Genomic DNA, 15,357 nt, shown 5'->3' with positions numbered 1-15,357 from the left:
GGCAGGAATAAAGTCGCAGATATAGAAAACGGACTTGAGGACACAGTGGGGGAAGGGGAAGCTGGGACGAAGTGAGAGAGTAGCACTGACATATATACACTACCAAATGTAAAATGGTTGGCTAGTGGGAAGCTGCTAGAGATCAGCTCGATGCTTTGTGATGACCTAGAGGGGTGGGATAGGGAGGGTGGGGGGAGACTCAAGAGCGAGGGCATATGAGGATATATGTGTACATATAGCTGATCCACTTTGTTGTACAGCAGAAACTAACACAACATTGTAAAGCAATTATACTCCAATAAAGATATAAAAAATTATAAAAGGGTCAATTCATCATGAAGATACCATAATTATAAACATATATGCATCCAAAACAGAGTCCAAAATTCATGCAACAAGAATTGATAGAATTGAAGGGAGAAATAGATAATTAAACAATGGTAAGATGAATACTTTAATAATCCATTTCAATAATAGATAAAACAAAAGTTGAAGATAAACAATGATGAACAATACTGGAACAATACCATAAACGAACTAGACCTAAGATCTATAGAATGCTTCACCCAAAAACAGCAAGATACGAATTCTTCTCTAGAACACATGGGATGTTCTCTAGAATAGACTGCATGCAAGGTCAAAAAAAATAACCTCAATAAATTTAAAGGATTAAAATCATACCACTTATGTCCTTTAGCCAAAATGGAATTGTCTGAAATGAATAATAGAATAAAATCTGAGAAATTAATGAATATATGGGAAGTAAATAACACACCTCTAAATAACCAATGGGTCAAAGAAAATATGACAAGGTAAGTTAGAAAATACTTTTAGATAAATGAAAATAAAGCACAGCATCATAACACATCAGAACATCAGACGTAGCTAAAGCAAATCTTAAGAGTAACTTTATAGTTTCAAATGCCTACATGAAAAAAAGAAAGTTCTCAAATCAATAACGACCTTAAGTAATAAGAAGGAGCAGAAACTAAACCCAAAGCAAACAAAAGGAAGGAGTTGATAAAGATTAGAGTGAATCAATTAAATAAAAAAATAGAATACAAAATAGAGAAAATCAACAAAACCAAAAATTTGTTCTTTGTAAAGATCAACAAAATTGATCAACATCTTAATTAGACTGACAATGAAAAAAAGAACTCAAATTACTATAATCAGGAATGATTTACCAAAAAAAAAAAAAAAAGTTTTATGAGGAAATACTATGAACAACTGTATGCCAGCAAATGAGACAATTTAGATGAAATGGAGAGGTTCCTAAAAAGGCACAAACAACCTAGACTCAAGTAGAAAGAGAGTATCTGAATAGAGCTATTACAAAGATTGGATTAGTAATTTTTAAGACTTTCCACAAAGAAAAGCCTTGGACTAGATGACTTCAATGGTGAATTCTACCAATAATTTAAAGAATTAATATCATTCATTCACAAACTCCTCCAAAAATAGAAGAGGAGGGAACACTTCTCAACTCATTCTCTGAGGCCAGTGTTTCCCTGTTACCAAAGACAAACAACACCATCACAAGAAAACTACAGACTATTATCTCATATAATATAGACATAAATATTCTCAGTAAAATACTATCAAACCGAATCTAGTGACAAATGAAAGGAATTATACACCATGACTAAGTGGGATTTATGCCAGAAATGCAAGGTTGGATTAACACCCCAAAATCAATTAATGTAATAAACCACATTAATAGATTAAGAACAAAGTCTACATATCTACATTATCTATTGATAATCTCAATAGATGCAGAAAAAGCATTTGAAAAAATTCAACACCCTTTCACAATAAAACACTCAACAAACTGGGAATATAAAGGACTTCCTTAATGTGATCAAGAGTGTCTGCAAAACCTCCACAGCTAACATCATACTTAATGGTGAATGACTGGATGCTTTCTCCATAAGATGAGGAACAAGACAAAGATGTCTGTTCTCACCACTTCTATTCAACATTTTGCTGGAGCCAAGGAAATTAGACAAGAAAAGAAATAAAAAGTATCCAGTTTGGAAAATAAGAAGTACTGAACAATTGAAATGAAATTAATAAAACAATTCCATTTACAATAGCATCAAAAAGAAAAAAATACTTAAATAGAAGAAGTGGAAGCTATGCACACTGAAAACCATAAAGCCTTCTAGAAAGAGTTTAAAGAATATCTAAATAAACAGAAAGACATTCAATGTTCATGGATCAGAAGACTTAATATTGTTAAGATGGCAATATTCCCCAGATTGATTTACAGTCAATAAAATTCCTATCAAAATTCCAGCTGCCTATTATTTTCATAATTCAACAAACTGATCCTAAAATTTATATGAAAATTCAAGGATTCAGAATTGCCAAAACAATTTTGAAAAAAAAAAAAAAACCCAAAACCCAAAGTTGGAAGACTCATACTTCCTGATTTTAAAGCTACAAAATGACACAAAGACAGTGTGGTGTTGGCATAAGGATATCACACATAAAAATTAGCTCAAAATGATCATAAAAACCTAAATGTAAGCGCTAAAACTTTTAGATGAAAACATAAGAGTAAATCTTCATGACTTTGGGTTAGCCAATGTTTTCTTAAATGCGATATAAATCACACCTCATCATGGTATATAATCTTTATCATATATTTTTCTTTATTAAATGCTCCTTGGGTTGTGGCAAACTTTTGATTAGTTTCCAGAGTACTCAGAAAGTTGGTTTTGACAACTTTTGATGTTGCTTTATGGAGAAGTGGGTTTTCGGGGCGGTATAAGTCTAAAGGGGCAGTATTAGAGCTCCTCTATGGTGACGGAGCAGTTCTGTACCTTGATGGTGGTTATTAATGAGATCCAATTGCAAGGAACTAGACGCATGCACACACACGTGAACGTAGGTTTTTAAAAAGGTGAAAATTGACCAAGGTCTGTAGTCTAGTTCCCTGTATTGTATCAATGTCAATTTTCTGGTTTTGACATTATGCTACACTTGTGAAAGGTGTCAATCTTGGATGAAAGTTACCTGGGTCACTTTGTACTATAACTGCAGCTTCCTATAAATCTATAATCATTTCACAATAAAAAGTTAAGAAAAGAAACAAATATCTTTCCCAAAGAAGCACTTTTAAAATGCCTATATTATCAGAAAGCAAGAAAGTAAAAAAGTAAGTAAAAAGGGTAATTTTAAAATTTCCAAAATATTTAAAGCTCATAAAGTGGCATAAGTTAAAGCTCATACTATTCACGGGATTATAATAGGATTTGGTTGGACTTCAGAGTAAAAAATAATCTGTCATGCCATTACTCAAACCTGCATGTTACCTACATGTGTGCAAACAATACATAAAATGAGCAGTTTTGACTGTTTTTGGTTCATAAACATATAGGGAGAAAAGATTAACCTGAAGTATGTAAAAACTTGTGCTTAATTTCAAGAACTAAATTAACCTATAAAATTGGAAAAAATTATTATTAGGACTGAAGTGCCAATAATAACAGAAATCATGACATGTTGGGGTATAAAGAATGTTGAGCCATAAATGTCATCAGAGCTGGCAAATGTTTTTAGCTTTCCTTCCTCTTTAATGTTCAATGTCCCACTGCATGTTTTTCCATAGTTTATTGACTGATAGTTTAATATTTCGCTACTACAAATAACGTTTTAGTGAATTTTCTTATCATATGTCTTCTTATTATAGTAAAATATACATAACATAATATTTATCATTTTAACAATTTATAAGTATACGATTAAGTGGCATTAAGTTGCACATTCACAATGCTGTGCAACTATCACCACCATTTATTTCCAAAACTTTTTCATCACACCACATAGAAACTGTGTACCCATTAAATTATTTCCTGTTACTCTCCTCCTCCCAATCCCTGGTAACCTCTCTTCTACTTTCATGTCTATGAATTTGCTTCTTCTAGAAACTTCATGTAAGTGGGATAATACAATATTTGTCCTTTTGTGTCTGGCTTATTTCATTTAGCATAATGTTTTCAAGGACTTTCCACGCTGTAGCATGTATCAGAATTTTATCTCTATTTAAGGCTGAATAATATTCCATTGTATGGATATACCACATTTTGTTTATCCATTCATCCACTGATGAGCACTTAGGTTGTTTCCACCTTTTGGCCTGATTGAGGCCGAGAGTTCTAGGATAGCTTGGAAGAGGCAGGGAGTCCTAGCACAGGCCTGGGGGTGGCAGGGAGCTCTGAACTTGCCTGGGAGGCAGCAAGGGCTTTTATTAAGCTCAAACTCAGAGCTAAGGTAAGAGGTGGGAGAAGCGCAGGCCACCCAAGCTCACAGCCTGGTAGGTCCTCCTTGTACCTGCCATGTGGGGACACCTCGTAAATATCCTTTTATTGGTGAGGGGACCATGTGTGAGCAGGACTGTGGAGGCCTGAACTCTGAATTTTAGGTTAGCACAGAGGTTATGGGAGAATCTGCTGAGAAGCTCTGAAAGCTCAGAGGCCCTAAATGTGGGTCAGCCAGGAGCTGAGTCAGTACAGAGCACCGTGTACTGGCGACCAGCTGAGCCAGAGCTGCTCCAACCAGCCCAGCACCTAAATCAAGTCTGCTGCTGGGGCCCCAGTCAGAGGGCTCCTGCAGCACTTCCGTGGGTCAGGGGCCTTCAATCAGAGCAGAGCAATGGACAGCACAGAGAAGAGCCCCTGCCTCCCCGGCTAATGAGACAAGACCTGGGAGACGGGAGCAGCAGGGACAGACACACCCAGATCAGCCATCTGCCTTTGAACTTGGGAAAATGGGAGGCAGATTCCTACGGTCAGAAAAGCGTCTGATGGTGGGATAGTGAGGGCTGGTGGCTGGCCACGCTGACCTCTTCCTGGCACTTTCACCACCAGTGTTCGGAGATTCCATGAGACCTGGGGGTCGGGACCTGAGCTGCACTGATGAAAAAAACCCATGACCACAGTGTGATTGCAAGGGCATCTCCTACTTTGGGGGCTGGCAGAGGGACCCGAGAGGCTGTTGCACTTGCTAGGGCCTTAAGTTTGGGTTCTGCGCGCTGTGCTGGCCTGTGCCCTCACCCAGGACACCCGACAGCTGTTCAGGGAGCTGTCAGTGACCACTGTCCCTAGGGGCCGCACAGATATATGCTATCCAGCCGCCCGTGACCCGAAGAGGTTCCTCCCCCTCCCTCCTCCGACTCCTCACCTGGCAGGGTTCCCTCACCTGGCAGGGTTCCTCCCCTAAGGCGTTCAGAGATGAGCATCGCATCATGAGGAGGGGCCTGGCCAGGTGCACGTTGACAGGAACTTCGGGCTGCCTTCCGAGGAGGAGCCAGGAGCTGGGTCAGCCAGAGGCCTCAAAAGGCTGCCGCCAGGCAGGCGAGGAAGGCCCGGCAGCGGCATCCGCGGAATGTTCTCTAATCCGCCTCCCGCCCCAGCTAGGGCGGCCACGGGTGAGGCCCCCTCCCCTCTGCTGCTCCAGCTCCACCGCCTCCCAACGAAGGCTGTCCCAGCTCCTCCGCGACCAGGGAGAGGCCCCAATCCTCACGCCCATCACTAGGGGATAATATGTAGACACAGGTGGAAATGGAAGTAAACCCACTTAACATGCATGTAACCAACACATCCTTTCACAAATGTTAACTATCTCAATAACCCCCTAGTAAAAATCACAGTTTTCCAGTCTTACAGATAATGCCACATTCTTGCACTCTCAACATGTATTCCTGTGGGATGGATTTTCTTTTCAATGCAATTGCTGGTTGGAAGGTCAGCATATTTAAAAGTTGGTGGGCACTGTCAAATTCCCCTGAAAAGACTGTACTAGCTTAAACTCCCACCAATACACTGCCAAGGAGTTTCCTAGGAGAATCTGGGCTGCTTGGCAGCATTTACCAGCAGTGCACACAGCTGCCCATCTCCACGGCCAGCTGAGTATTGCATATTATTGTATTTTCATGTTATTATTCTTAAAAGCTTTGCCATTCTAGCTCAAGTTAACACTCTGGTTTACACCTGCTTTGGGATTGCCTGCCATCTAAGAATGATTTTATGTTTTTAAATGAATGAAAAAAAAACAGTAAAGTATATCATGGCGTGAAAATTATACAAAATTCAAATTTCAGTGTGCATGAATAAGGTCTTATTGAAACCTAGTCATTCTCAATCATTTATGCGTCATCCTGGCTGCTTTTCTGAGACAGCCACAGAGGTAAGGGATGTGACTGTAGGGCCCAGGCCTCTGGCCCTTCAGAGAAAAAGTTTGCTGACCCCTGACACAGCTCATGAAAACCATGGGAATTCACTGTTGTTTGTGAGTGTGGGTCCCCACGTAAAGGCTGCTCCTGCCATCCCCCATGTCCCCTACTCCAGCTCCTGACTGTCCTTCCCACAGGCCTGCTTTTCCACCCCTCATGTCTTCTCTTACCCTTCCCACTAACTGTTCCCCACAGGCCTATTCCTCCCCACCACCCCAAGTCCCCTCCTGCATCCTTCATGTCTCCTTCTGTCCTCCTGGGGCTGTCCTCCCACAGACCTGCTCCTTCTACCCTCATGTCCCCCTCTATACCTCCGACTGTCCCCCACAGGCCTACTCCTTCCATCCTCCATGTTCCCTCCTGCCCCACCCACTTGTCCCCCATAGACTTGCTCCTTCCACCCCAGGCTGTCCGCTACTAGTACTTCCCACCCCTGCGTTATGGCTCTTCCTCTGTTCATCTTGACCCAGGAGTCCGTTGTGGCCCCGCAGATCCTCCTGACTGCGCTTTCCACTTCATGGGCCTGTTTCTGCAGAGCCACGCTGGCCTCCAGCTGGCATGGATGATGCCCCTGGGTGGGAGGACTCAGGCCACCCCTGGGAACCTGCCCTTGTGGGGGCTTTCTGCTGGGCGACCTCTCCCAGGATCAGTTCTGAGGATTCCCTGCCCCACATGCTGGGCCTCATGGGCCTTAGTCAGAGTTAGTGGGGTGGATGAGCTGCAAGATGGGCTCAGACCAGGCTGTCTCTGATCCCCTGGAGTCGCTGTCTGAGGCCAGCGTAGCAGGAAAATATCAGGAACAATACTGGGCTCCTGTCCGGGGACCAGCCCACCCACACCTTGCTTCATGCCCTCAGTGTTCTCTATCCACTCTTCGCCCCCATGAACTCCATGCCAGACAGACCCAGGACATACCTAGGAGGCCAGGAGGGCGAGGCCTGGCCCTGCAATAGGTCCTGAGTGATTGCGAGTGGCATGACGTCCTGGGTCCAGGCATCAGCCCCAGGTGTGGTCATCATTTATCCTCAGGACTGACATAGGTCTGATCCATGTCCCTGTGCTCAGAGCCTAGACCCAGGGGCTGGGCCAAGTAGCTCCCACCTGCCTCCTGCCTGGGAGCCTCTGCCAGGCCTAAACCAGGCCAGGGGCATCCTCACTCTACCTCTCACACCACTGCAGTTCCCCACCCCTGTCCCTAGCCCTTTTCAGGAGGGCTCAGCCAAACTGGAAGCCCCAATGAGCTGTAACTCCAGTGCCATCCAGCCTCTGACCCCTGTGGCCCTCCAGACACCTGTGTGAAGACATCATAACACTCAGCTCCAGCCAGCCACCTGGGAAGTCCATAGAATCATGAGAAATGAGACATATTTGTTGTCCTAAGCCATCAAGTTTGGGAATGGTCTGTTATGCAGCAAAAACGAACTGATACATAGTTAGTAAGAGGTAGTAAGAGCTGAATTTGAGGATGTCTAGGGCTGAAGATCATGTGGTGGGGTAAGATCAGGCAGCTTGGATAAGCCTGGATTCTCCTACTGCCAGTGGCAGGCTGCTGGGGTTACACTCCCCACATCATGGCTATCACCCTTCCCAGAAACAACCCTAAGCTGACAGACCTGTGAATTATTCCCAATGTACAAAGCCTGTGTGCCCCCAAGACCTGGTGTGGGAAGAAACGCTCCTCACTCCTGAGTGCCCTAACCTGAGGGGAAGCTGTGAGGGTACTAAAGAGAAGGAAAGCAAACAAGAGCAAGCCAGAACATCCAAGTTTCACCCTGGGGAGCATGGAAACCAGACAGGCAGGTTCTGGTCAAGGAGGGCTGGGTGAGAGGCACACAGACCAGGAGCCGGGCCAACCCTGTTGGGAAGCTTTGCCTGGGCCTGAGGACAGTCCCCCTGGGCAGTGACCTCAAGGAGAAGCCATCTGGAGGCCTGGCTGAAGGATCCCCAGCTGCAGTCTGTGTGGAGGAGCCCTGGACATGGGTCTATTGTGGCCCACCTCCCTGGGCCTCAGTTTCCCCAGCTGTAAAAGAAGGGTTACACCAAGTCTTCCCTGGGAGATGACTTGAGCAGGATGTACGTGGCCTGTGCTCCTTCCAGACACAGCTTCCCCCTCCCACAGCTGGTTCCCATTAGAACAGGGCTCAGATCCCACTGGTTAAGTGAACTTGTCAAGCAAATGAGGAAACCTGATCCTTCTCTCATTCCACATTCCAGCCTTGGGAGCAGGCGGAGCAGCATGCTCCTGTCTCCTCAACCCTGCCCTCCTGGACCTTTATTCTCAACCGGCTACAGAGGGCAGGCAGGGACTCCCAGGAAGAGGAGCCCTGGATGTGGCCCATTCCAACAAGAGAGCTATTTGGAGAGCCCCCTTCTCATGGCCTAGCTTCTGGGGCCACTGGCTTTTGGCTTGAGTCCTGTTGACCTAAAACAAATAGACTGCCAGCTATTTCTCCAGCGAATATGGGTTTATTCGGGATCAGCAGAGAATTGAAATTCAGGGTCAGCCACCATGGCGAGCCATGTGCAAGCTCTTGCACAGCAAGGAAAGGAGGACTCTTTTATAGAGGGGAAAAGAAAGTTGGGAGGGCTACAGTAAACACGGAGTCTATGGCTTTTCATTGGCTGAGTCCTTGCCAGGAAAAAAGAGGAGTCTTTCTTCTTCCCATTGGGTTGTGTTATTGACACAGGGAGTGAGAGCTCCCCTTTCTAGTGTCCCAACTCTATTTAATTGAGGTTTCTGTTTATTAGTTTTTTACATTTCTCCCTTTTTGATCTCTGAAAGCGTTGCAGATCAAGAGTCAGGTTTTCCGGTTTCAGCAGCTTTTTTTCTCTCAGAGCCAAGAAGGACCTTTCCTGGGTGTAGTGTCCTATGTCGGAGGGTAAGTACACAGATTGGAAACCTATTGAGGTTACATTTGAGTAAAAAGGAGGGGTAGGAGGGAGAACTCTCAAGCACTTTTTATCTAAAGTCCATATGTTATCAAGATCATATCAAGGCTTGGTCTGGATATCTTAGGAAAGTTGTCTCATCAGATGTCATCTGCTTTAATTCTAGGAAATCTTTACTTTCAGGTCACCAGATGATGTGCAGGTCCAGTCAGAGTTTGGTGCTTTCTTTAGGTGTGTCATGTGAATCCAAAGGTTTATTCCCTGGAGATTGGTGGCACAACTGTTGGTTAGAAGTATTTGATGGACACTTTTTAGTGAGGTTGAAGAGAGTCTTTCTGTAGGTATCTTTTCCAATATACAAAGTATCCAGGTTTCAAGGTATGATGCTTAAGGTCTTCATCTCTTGAGAGTGCACTGTGAAAAGATTGTTCTACCAAAACATGGTAATTTTAAATAGAAGCAATTAGGTCTTTGCAATATTGGAGTATCTCTCCTTTTATCAGTAGTGGGCAAAAAGAGACAGGAGGTAAGTACATTGGGCATCCTCTGACTATCTCAGTGGGTGAGAGTTTATGAGTTCTGAAATGCTTTTGGTCAAGATATTTGGAGAGTCTCTATGAATTTTGCCAGTTGAGTGTTAATAGTGCCATTAGTGCATTCAACTAACCAGAGTATTGAGGGTGGTAAGTGCAGTAAAAGAGTCGTAAAACCAGCCAACCTGTAGAGACATGTTGAAGTACCTGACCAATAAAATGGGTTCCTTGATCACTATGAATTCAAGAGGAATTCCGCAGATAGGGATAATTTTTTCCAAAAGGGCTTTAGCAGCAAAAGAGGCTGTAGCCTGCCTGCAAGGGAAAGCTTCAGTCCAGTGTGAAAACATGCATACCATGACTAAAACATATCTATATCCACTAGACAGAGAAAGTTGTATGAAATCCATTTGCCAGAACTCAAATGGTCCATTAGGCAGTTTAAAATGTCCAGGAGCAGTACAAGTAGGCCTCCTTGGGTTGTGATTTGGACCAGCAGGGCAAGTGAGGTAGGAACTTTTTGTAGCCTTGTTAATGTTTCCCCATCAATATTGATTCATGAAGGCTATCTTTTTTCAGTAGACCACTGGATTAAGGCATGTACAGTGGTGAGGAGTGGGAATTTTAGAGTCTCCAGTAGGACTGGGCTGTTATTTGGTCTGAACCAAATTATTTGGTCTGAACCAGAGCTTTCTCTTTTTATGGAACCAACAATTCTTGGATTTCCGATCTTATTTTTCCTTTTCTGAGGCCAGTTGTTGGGCTTCTCTAGCCAGTTTTTCTAAGTTATCCTTTGGGGGAAATATTCCTTTGGACCACGACAGAGGTTTGGCTGCTGTTGGTTCCTTTAAAGGCAGCATTCCTTGCAGAAATGTCAGCAAGGTGATTTCCCTTAGCTTCCAGAAAGTCAAGTATAGGATGTCCCAGAATCTTAAAAATAGCTAAAGCTCAGGTAAAATATCGTATCCAATCATTCCTGAACATAGGGGCCATTTTAAATTTTATTTCTGCTGTAAGTAAGGAAGACATATTGCTTCCACCAGATCCCCAAATCGTGGGCTATCTGAGAGCATATTTACTATCAACATAAATATTGGTGGTTTTGTCCGTGGCTAAAGGGTAAGCCTATGTAAGAATGTATCAGGCTGAGGTAGCCACTGGTAAAGATGCTGCCTCAACAACATCAAAAGGGGTTGCAATAGCATTCCCAGCACAATATTTACCATTGTTACCTTTTATTTATTTTCTTATAAAAGGCTGCTACATTTTAATCCTGAATTATGTGATTATCCCTAGAAAGGTAAAAGAAAAATACATAAACATGATGACTATCTGGATTATAATATGGTGATATTACTTCTAAGATGATATTAAACCTCATTTTTTAAATTTTTAAAATTAATTTTTATTGGTGTATAGTTGCTTTACAATGTTGTGTTAGTTTCTGCTGTACAGCAAAGTGAATCAGCTATATGTAAACATATATCCCCTCTTTTCTGAATTTCCTTCAATCTCACTCCTGGACATATACCAGGAGAAAACCATAATTCAAAAAGATACATGTACCCCAATGTTCATTGCAGCACTATTTACAATAGCCAGGACATGGAAGCAACCCCTAAATGTCCATCATCAGAGGAATGGATAAAGAAGATGCAGTACACATATACAATGGAATATTACTCAGCCATAAAAAGGAAAGAAATTGTGCCATTTGCAGAGACGTGGATGGACCTAGAGACTGTCATACAGAGTGAAGTAAATCAAAAAGAGAAAAACAAATATCGTATAATATTGCTTATATGTGGAATCTAGAAAAATGGTACAGGTGAACTTATTTGCAAAGTAGAAATAGAGACACAGATGTAGAGAACAAACGTATGTATACTGGGGGGTGGGGGTGGTGGTGGGATGAATTGGGAGATTGGGATTGGCATATATACACTACTATGTATAAAATAGATAACTAATGAGAACCTACTCTATAGCACAGGGAACTCTACTCAATGCTCTGTGGTGACCATTGTTACCTTTTAAATAAGAACCATCAGTGAACCATGAGACTCAGCATTACGCAGAGGAGCTTCATCACAAGGAGTCAGGAAGTGGTCCATCAGCATTAAGCAGTTGAAGAAGATTAACAGGGTTAAAGTTACCACAATGCAAAAGCATTACATGAGGAACAGTTAACAAAAGGACTTCACAGGAGGTGAGGCAGCTGGCTGAGAAATATTGGGTGGGATGAAAGTTCAGGAGAGCTTCTACTGTATGAGGTACAAAAATAGTTAAAGAAGATCCCGTGATTTTCTCGGTGACCTTCACCAAAAAGACAGTGGCACTAATGGCCCTAAGGCAAAGTGGGTTATCCGCATGCCACAGGGCCCAGCTTCTGGTTATAATACTCTGTGGATTGATGGTGGTTCCCTTGTTTTTGGGTGAGTACCCCAAGGGCATACCCTTTCTTTTCACATACAAAAAACAAAAATGGAATCTGATAATTATGATGCCCAAGGGCAGGTGAGTTCATCACACTCTCCTTTAAGGCCTTAAAAGTTATATTATTTGGTTCTTCCCATAAAATTGGGTTGGGGTTGTTATTCTTTAGTAAAAAAAATACAGAGATTTGGCCATAAGAGATAAATTTGGAATCCAATTTCACCAATAACTGACTAACCCAAGAAAACCTTGCAGTTGGCAGTTATTCTTGGGTTTTGGGAAACTTGGGTCACAATGAAGCATATCTGGATCTAGATATAGCCCTTGTTCTGATATCAGATGCCCTAAATATCAAACCTGGGTTTGGTCAAACTGCAGTTTTTCTTTAGTGACCTTATATCCCTTTAAGGCTAAAAGTTTTAGCAAGTGGAAGGTGCCTTCCTGTGAGGAGGTTTGAGAAGGAGAGCAAAGAAGCAAATTATCCACATACTGCAACAGAGTAGACCCTCTAGGGAACATAATGTCATCCATATCAGCCTTCAGGATTTGTGAGACTCCCAGTAAAACCCTGAGGCAATACTGTCCAGGTGAATTGTTTTTCTTCCCAAGTGAGGGCAAAAGGTATCGGCTAGCTCTATCAACTGGAGTATGAAGAATGCACTGCACAAATCAATTCCGGTGGGAATGGATGTTAGTACAAGGGTTAGGAACAACAGGGTGTACAATGTTGTTTATTGCTTGGGGGTCCTGGACAAACCTCCACCCTAGGCCCTTAGGTTTTATCACTGATAAAATGGGAGTGCTACAGGGGCTAGTCCAAGGGATAATAAGATCTTGAACTTTGTAATCTTCTATTATGGGCTTTGTGCCTTAAAGGGCTTCTTTACTTATATTACTATATATATACATTCTGGGAAGAGGCTTTGAAGGATATATTTGAATCTTGATGAGAGGTAGATGTGAATTTTGCCAAAATCAGTTGGAGATTTTGCCCAAAGGAGGATGGTAGCTAATTCAATATGGACAAATTATCAGTGTTTCCAGAATCAGCTCTGCTATCAGAGACAGAGCAAATAAAAAGTGTCAAAAGGTCATTTAATTCACCTGATTGGTTACTTTGATGACTACTGTCAAATTCTAGAATTATTTCCTCTTTTTTGGAGAAAATTCCAGCATAATACTTCTTTAAGAAATCTTGGCCTAATAAATGGATAGAGGCAGAGGAACTAAAGAGAAAAGGGCGTGGATCTCTCAGAGGGCCTAAGAAAAAGGGAATAGGTTCAGAAACAGGAACCTGTTGAGGTTCATTAGAGATCCCCACTATTTAAACGTTTTGGTACTAGAGTGTGGCTCTCTTGTCAGTTAGTACTGGAAGAGACCCATCCCTAATCTGGAGAAGTGTTTCTCCAAGCTGATTAAGAGGGGATATTGGGAAGAGCATTTGTTGTTCCTTCGAGCCTCGTCATTGAGAACTGGACGGACTTTGGAAAAGTTGGTCAAAGGGCTGCAGGTGCCTAAAGCACTTAAATTTGTAACAATCTCTTTTCCAATATCATTGCTTTGCTATAACAGCAGAAACAAGAAGAGTTTTGGTTTCCCTTAGGGGCCATCATTTGCTGGAGTTGAAGATTAAGCATTTTAGCAGTCTTCCGTTTAGGTGACTCATTTAGAAAGTTTGTTTGCCAGATTAACTAAATGTGGAGTAGACACAGTTTCTCATTCCATCCTGGTCCTTTTTACTAGAAAGGTAAGGCCCTGATTCAGTCCATTAATAAACATAGAGTTAAAAGCTACCTTGGTGGAATCAACATCTGAAGGAAGACCAGAATTTTCTTTAAAAATAATCTGAAGTCAATTATAATAGTCATGAACATGTTCTTCAGATTTTTGTGTGCAAGTCTGACTTTTGTCCCAATCAACAAGCTTTGGAAAAGCCCTAGGAATTGTCCAATGAAGTTGTGTAGTGATTGCCTGAACCTAATCATATAATAAGTTAGCAGGCTGATCTCCTGGTTGTAATACTAGAGACCTTTCAAGGTTTTCCCAGTTATCGGTTTTCATCCAATGCTGGGCCTGGCCTTCAGTGACAAGCATATGAACTAGCTGATGTAAGTCAGAGAAACCAGGTTGATAAGTTTGAATAACTGTATTAAATTCCTCAGAAAATATCTGAGGATCTTTGGTTATTTGGGGAAATTCCTTGACTATGACTCACAGTTCAGCTTTAGTGGAGGGCATATAAGAAATTAAGGATATAGCCTCTGGATCCTTAGAAGACTTAATTTTAAAGGAACAGAGTCTAACAAATTCAGAGGAAAGGGAAGTGGAGAGAGTTTCAGAAAAAAGGGAAATTTGGTGACAGAAATAATATAGGGGAATTGAGAGTATAGCCTCAAAATACCAATCAAAATAGGCATTCCATTCAGTTTGGGAAATTTTAGAGCTATGGTAGTCTAATTTGGTTTTAAGAAAATTAAGTTGGGGGATTTCAAGTTTTCCCATAATGGTAATTAATGTTCTAAATTGCCTTTGGTTAGGTTGGTCCATTTAGTTAGAATTGTGCATGAGGAAGGACTGTGGTTTTTAAACATAAAATCAGCCAAAGTCCCTGTGTCGGGGGGTAACCTCAAAATATTTAGGTAACTAGGATCCCATTTATCAGGGTTTCTTCTCTAGAGTGGAAGAATAATTTTCAAATGGCCTAAACAGCTTACAGCTCAAACAGTTTACAGTTTAAACAGTTTAAAGAGCTCAGATAGCTCTGGAGGCCTGCAACTCAAACAGCCTGCAGGCCTAATAGCAGCCAGTTCTAAGGAAACAGCTTGGTCCTGGAGGAGCCAGGCCGAAGGCTCAGCCCAGTTCCCATAGAACAACCCCTATTTCGAAGGAATGGGCCAAAGGCTGAACTGGCACAGCTCCAATAAACCAGCCTCTCCCTCACCCCCCTACCCCATTCCCAAAGGAATGGGTTGAAGACTAGCCACTTCCAGGAGAAAAAGCCCCTGTTCCAAAGGGAATTTGCTGAAAGCTAACACAGAATGCCATATGAGTACTCACATACAGAACAAGGCCTTAACCAGAAAGGATGAAACTTTAAATTGATCCCAAGTAAAACCTGGAGAGCTTCAAAATGCAAAGAGAACATGAGCTCAGATCCAGGAGAAAGATGTACCTTCAAACCCCAGGGTCAGCAAGAAAAGCAGTGAGCGACAGTGGGGTCCCACACCTGTTTGCTTACTAGCTCTGGAGCCTTCTCTGACC

At 42.4% G+C, this 15,357-nt stretch overlaps 2 protein-coding genes across 3 annotated transcripts in view; both read right to left on the bottom strand.

The window, feature by feature from the left end:
* PRSS38 (serine protease 38) overlaps positions 1-5,287 on the bottom strand; it is a 108,303-nt gene extending 103,016 nt beyond the window's left edge. Inside the window, exon 1 of the mRNA XM_057540419.1 lies at positions 5,206-5,287. Coding sequence (XP_057396402.1) covers positions 5,206-5,245 — 40 coding nt within the window. The 5' untranslated portion in view covers positions 5,246-5,287. The remainder of the gene's footprint in view (positions 1-5,205) is intronic.
* The window catches only part of SNAP47 (synaptosome associated protein 47), a 150,109-nt gene that overhangs the window by 38,637 nt on the left and 96,115 nt on the right, over positions 1-15,357 (bottom strand). The gene's annotated exons all lie outside the window — the stretch shown is intronic.

The sequence above is a fragment of the Balaenoptera acutorostrata genome, chromosome 2 (assembly GCF_949987535.1).
Source record: "Balaenoptera acutorostrata chromosome 2, mBalAcu1.1, whole genome shotgun sequence".
Taxonomy (NCBI): Eukaryota; Metazoa; Chordata; class Mammalia; order Artiodactyla; family Balaenopteridae; genus Balaenoptera; species Balaenoptera acutorostrata.
Note: the sequence above shows the minus strand (reverse complement) of the source record. Positions and strands in the feature narration are given on the sequence as shown.